This window comes from Chaetura pelagica, unplaced genomic scaffold, assembly GCF_000747805.2.
Source record: "Chaetura pelagica isolate M959 unplaced genomic scaffold, ChaPel_1.0 scaffold302, whole genome shotgun sequence".
In the NCBI taxonomy this organism is placed as follows: domain Eukaryota; kingdom Metazoa; phylum Chordata; class Aves; order Apodiformes; family Apodidae; genus Chaetura; species Chaetura pelagica.
The window spans coordinates 1,437,135-1,442,251 of record NW_009952561.1 but is presented as its reverse complement, the minus strand read 5'-3'; the positions used below and the strand labels follow the sequence as shown (position 1 = coordinate 1,442,251).

At 58.4% G+C, this 5,117-nt stretch overlaps 1 protein-coding gene across 1 annotated transcript in view; it reads right to left on the bottom strand.

Moving 5' to 3' along the window:
* PLEKHA2 (pleckstrin homology domain containing, family A (phosphoinositide binding specific) member 2) overlaps positions 1 to 1,575 on the bottom strand; it is a 29,747-nt gene extending 28,172 nt beyond the window's left edge. The window contains exons 1-2 of the mRNA XM_009993225.1: positions 1,418 to 1,575; positions 469 to 525 (exon numbers count right to left, since the gene is read on the bottom strand). Of these exons, the coding sequence (XP_009991527.1) occupies positions 469 to 525; positions 1,418 to 1,558 (198 nt within the window). The 5' untranslated portion in view covers positions 1,559 to 1,575. The remainder of the gene's footprint in view (positions 1 to 468; positions 526 to 1,417) is intronic.
* Between the last annotated feature and the right edge of the window lie 3,542 nt (positions 1,576 to 5,117).

Genomic DNA, 5,117 nt, shown 5'->3' with positions numbered 1-5,117 from the left:
TGGGGCAGGAGGACAGAGCTGAGCCCAGCAGCTGCAGCCCCAGCTCTGCTCTCCATGGCCCTGCTCACAGCCACAGCTCCAGGTCTCTCAGCCCTGCAGCAGTTTTGTCATTAACTGCACTATTTGCACCTTCCCATGGAAGTTGGATAATCCCATTAGACACAGAGAAGATGGAGCTGACAGAAGGTCTCCTCCCTCAGGGCACTGTCCTCTCAGCACAGGGTCAGCTACTGGTCTCCCCAAATCCATCATGAGAGGGACCTTGGGACTGTCTCTAGCCCCCATCTTTGGGGACATCTCCCTTCCACAGGGGGGCTCAGGCTCCCGTTCCAGGGAGGAGGGCACAGGCTGGGGCAGGACCTTGTCTCCAGCACTGCTGGGGCTGGACCTTGCCTCTCCCAGGACAGCCAGATGGGTAAGGGGACAACAGGGAGCACTCCTTTTCCCCCCGCCCCACCCCGACATTACCTTGGAGATGTAGGTCAGCTGCAGAGACCCAACAGCACCCGCGCCGAGGGCCAGGTTCTGCAAAGCATTTAATGAGCATTGGTGTGGGGAGTTAAATGACAGGGGGAAAGCAAAGGCAAGGAGCGGGGCTGTCATTAGTGTCCCTGGGGTCAGGCCTTGGCTGCTTCCCCTCCCTGTGCACCTCCCCACACCCCACAAGCAGCTGGGACCAGCCCTGCTAGGCTGCACTGAGCACCGGCCCCTCCAAGCCTGTCCCCATCACCCCCGTGTGGCAGCACCTCAGGGACATGACAGGCTCCAACTCCTTGTGTGGCAGGAGCAGGAGTTTGGGCTAACACTGGCCAGGAGGCTGTGGCCAGATGCTTCCCCTTTTCACAAGGCAATGAAGAACCTTCTGACAGATGCTCCACAGGAGGGAATGTGCCTCCCCAGCCTCCCAGCAGTGCTCAAACACTGTGGGGTGTCCAGGAGGGTCTCAGCTTTGGCTCTGAAGCAGCTCCTGTAGACATTGGGTATGATGTGCACAGGCTCCAGCTCCCCCAGCTGCCCAGCTCTAAGTGCTTTTGCTGCATGACACCACTTCCAGGACACCACCACCACTTCACACAAGTATTTCTAGGATAACCTCTCTTTCACTGTCTCTACACTAAGACACAAAGGAGATAACAACACCTCAGGTTGGCACAGCACTTCCCTGTGCTCCTCCAGGGTGTCAACCACTGCTTCTCACTGCTGGGGCAGTCCTGGAAACCACAGAAGTCATGGAGGGGTTTGTTCTTCTGGAGGTTGGTCATGGCCACACTTGGCCACTGGAGACCCCAGTAGGCAGCCTCTGCACCTGACACCATCCTCCTTTGGGGACCCAGAGGAGATGCCTCCATCATAAAGACTCACTAACAACTTCCACAGATGTGCCCAGCATGAAGCCAGGAGCAGTGCAGGAGCCTACCTGAGGGTTGTCCATGTACCACAGGAGGCAGTTGGCCTGGGTGTCCAGGATGAAATACCTCCGCAGGAACTTGCCACAGGTCTCATTTTCTTCAATGTCCAGGAACCCGCAGATCCGGTTCTGTCGGTCCAGGTACGGCATGCCGGGCTCCTTCTGGCATCACCCTGTGCAGGAGGGACAGGCAGGGAGAGGTGGGTGCTCTGCCCGTGCTGCCCCAGCTCCCCAGGGAGCTCCTGCACCCACACCCATCTCAATCCATCAGTGCCAGACGTGTCAGGATGCCAGGGCAGTGGCTCAGCCCACACCCCAGCACACAAGAGGGAGGGGGAAGGGACCTGCCAGGGCTGACCCAAAGGAGCACGTTGGCTGCCTGTCCTGGCTGAGGAACAAGGCCTTTGCACCAGCGTGTTCCTCCCCCCGGAGGGACACATCCCCCCCCAGCCCCGGGACCTGCCAACCCCACCACAGCCCTGAGCTGGGGGGGTGTGAAGTCCTGCTGGAGGCTTTGGAGCCCAAGGCTTTGCTCCTCACCCAGCTGCCCCCTCTCCCCACAAACCCCAAACTTCTCACTGCTCTCCCAAACCTCCACAGCTTAACCCCAAAAAGCAAAGTCAAAGTGCTCCTACTGCACGTTCACAGGGTGGGCAACAAACACGTGTCCCCAGCAGGCCTTGGTGACACGAGGGGTGCCAGCCACGGGCACAGGGCAGACCAGACCAGTGAGCAAGACCAAAATAGCCCAGGGAAGAACCACAGGGCTTCAGAAACCTGGGAGCTGCAGACTCACTCCATCACCATGTGCTGCAGAATAAGCACTCAACAGCTCAGCTCTGAGACTGCTGGTGGCACAGGCCAGCACCACAGCCACCAGCATGTCCTGGGGCAGCAAGAGACTGATGCTGAGTGACAGCCCCAAACTGTCCCTGTCACACCCCACCAAGCTGCCCTCCTGAGAGCTCAGCAGCATGGGACATCCCCATGTCCCAGCCCAGCCCATCAAGAGAGGAATAAGTATCCACAAAGGATTTGATGTGAGATACCAGGTCCCTGGGAACCATAACAAACGCAGAGCATGCACAAGAGAGCCTGAGCACACTCCCAGGAAATGGAAAACAATCTGCAAGTCCAGCAGAAAATCTGTGCAGCCAGGATGCCAAGTCAGCAGGGAAAACAATGACCCATCGCTGCAGGGTCCAGCTGTGCCACCAGGTCTGCCTGGACACAGACCCTCCTGGCGTTGTCCCCAGGCCAGGGCAAGCCAGGAGGTCACCCCCAAATTCACCTTGGCCACAGAGGAGCAGAGCTGGGCTGCAACAGCCTCAGCACAAAGCCCCTCTGCAGAAAGAGGTGGGGGAAAAGCAGTGCAGAGCCTGCCACAGCACGGGCACAACAGCCTTGGGTAGCCAGACCAGAGAGCTCAGCAGCTCTGGTGCCTTTGATGGTGTCCCCCACGGGCACAAGACACGGGGAGCCCGAGCACAGCTCCAGGTCACCCTGCCCTGAGTCAGGAGAGGGTGCATCTGCCCCCACTGCCCGGCAGCAGCGAGCTGGCTGCAGAGCCCTGGCCAGGGCAGCCTGCGGGACTCCTCTCTGCACCATCTCCTCCAGGCCTGCACAGAGAGCAAAAGCAGCACCAAGACCTGAGGGCAGGGCAGGGCACGTCCCCCCTGGGCTGAGCCCCTCACCACAGCTCAGGGCAGCTGGGCCGGGAGGGAGGCAGCGGTTACCGAAAGGATCCGAGCTGGACCTGGCGCGGTTTGTCCGGCAGGAGGGGTGGCTGGTGCAGGTGGCAGAAGCAGAGGCTGCACGAATAAAAGATGTCATGCAGAAAAGGAGGAAATACTATTTTTGAGCTGAATAGCTGCAGTGGAGAGGGGCCCTGAGAGGCAAGTGTTGTGCAAGAGTTGTGGTGCAGCTGCAAAGGTAGAGGTGGCAGAAACCAAGTCAACCTGTTGTCAGGATCTCGGGGTTTATCACTCATGTCTCAGAGATGGGTATCAGGGCTTTGCTGAGAGGGAAATCACACAGCTTCAGGAGAAGAGATGGTTTTAAAACAACACATTTGCCCTGATGCAAAGGTTATGTGGGTGCTTCACATTTCACTGCTTTTTTGTGGGGTTATTTTTGTGGGTGGGGGGAAGCACACAGAAAGCAGATTCCCAAGTGCCTTCAAACATACCAACACGTTCAGACTAGGCCTCATAAATTATCTCTTTCTCCTTCTGCTAATGAAACTCCAGAGATTCCTGCTTATGATAGGGATGAGAAAGAGCTGGAATGTGCCACAGGCAGGGCTAAGCCCCCAGACCCATGGGACACCTCCCAGGACTCCCTACATTCCCCCCTGCCATCCCTAATGAACACAGGCTTGGCTGAAAGCCCACAGGCCAGCTCAACTCTGTGAGAGCTGACCTCGGGTTGCACTTGGATATGCAAAAATCTCTGGACAGAGGAGACTGGCTCCAAACTCTGCCTGCAGAGCAGGCTCCCCCAGCCAGGCTGCCTGTGCCTCACCTCCCACTGCCTGCAGGACACAGCCTGTCTCCTTGCAGCCCCTACGAAGCACTTTTCCATAAGAAAAGGATAAAAGTAGCATCCCCAGATCTACCAACATGTGGGTCTTTGGTTCCCTCTGGGAACTCCGGAAGGACCAGAAAATGCTCAGTTTGCACTGATGTTTACTATTTATACAGCACTTTGTAAACAATTACTTGAACTTCCCGAGCATCAACCAATGGGCTCTCAGGACCTCAGTACCAGATCCCCTTTATGAACTCATGCCACTCCATAGTGGAGCACATCAGGGGCTTCCAGGACTCTTCCCTATCTCTGAAGCAACTGACTTCAGTCATACAAGAAGGACAACCCTTTTCTGGCTCAGTCAATGAGATGACAAGAGCCATTTGGCTACAGAAGGAGGTTTACAGCAGAAACACCCTCCCGCCTGCCCCCTGAGGCACAGACAAGCACTTCCCGGGAGGAGGCAGAAGAGGCAGAACCGTCCCAACGTGCCCAGGCCCCTCTGGTGCCGGGACTGGCTCAAAGGCCCCGTGTGCAGCCGCACAGCCAGACTTTCCAGGAAGCACCCTCAGGACGGCAGCGCTTCCCGCTGCCTTGCCCTGCTCCCTGCTGCCCCACGGGACCGCGACCCACGGAAACCCCCCGCAAAAAACAAGCCAAGGGAAGAGCCTCCGGCTCCAGGAGCACAGCCCATCGCACCTGCAGCCAACCCGGCATCCTGCTCCTCCTCCTCACTCACGCCCGTCTGTCCCAGCTACCCCAGTGCTGTCTGGGGTGACCATCCCCGTGTCAGGAGGGGTCCCCGCTGCCACGACCCCCGGGCACCCTGAGCCCCCCGGTGCAGCACCGCTCCCCCTCCCCTGGCAGTTCCCAGCGCCCTCCCCGCCGGCGTCTGTCCCGGCTGCGGACACGCCAGACCCTGCAGACAGAGCCCCACCACTAACTGCTGCTAATTCCAGACACTGGCCTTAATGAAATAATTAACCTGTTGCAAGTCAGGCTGCGGGCAGAGCGGACACATTTCTTCACCTCAACAGAGAAATGCAGTCAGGGAACAAGCTCTGAGGAGCTGCAGATCCGAATCCTCCCTGCACATCTGCTACCAACCCCACGGAGCCCGAGGCACCCCAAACCTCCCCCAGCGACCCCATTACCGAACCCGCAGGGGGCCCCGGCCGGA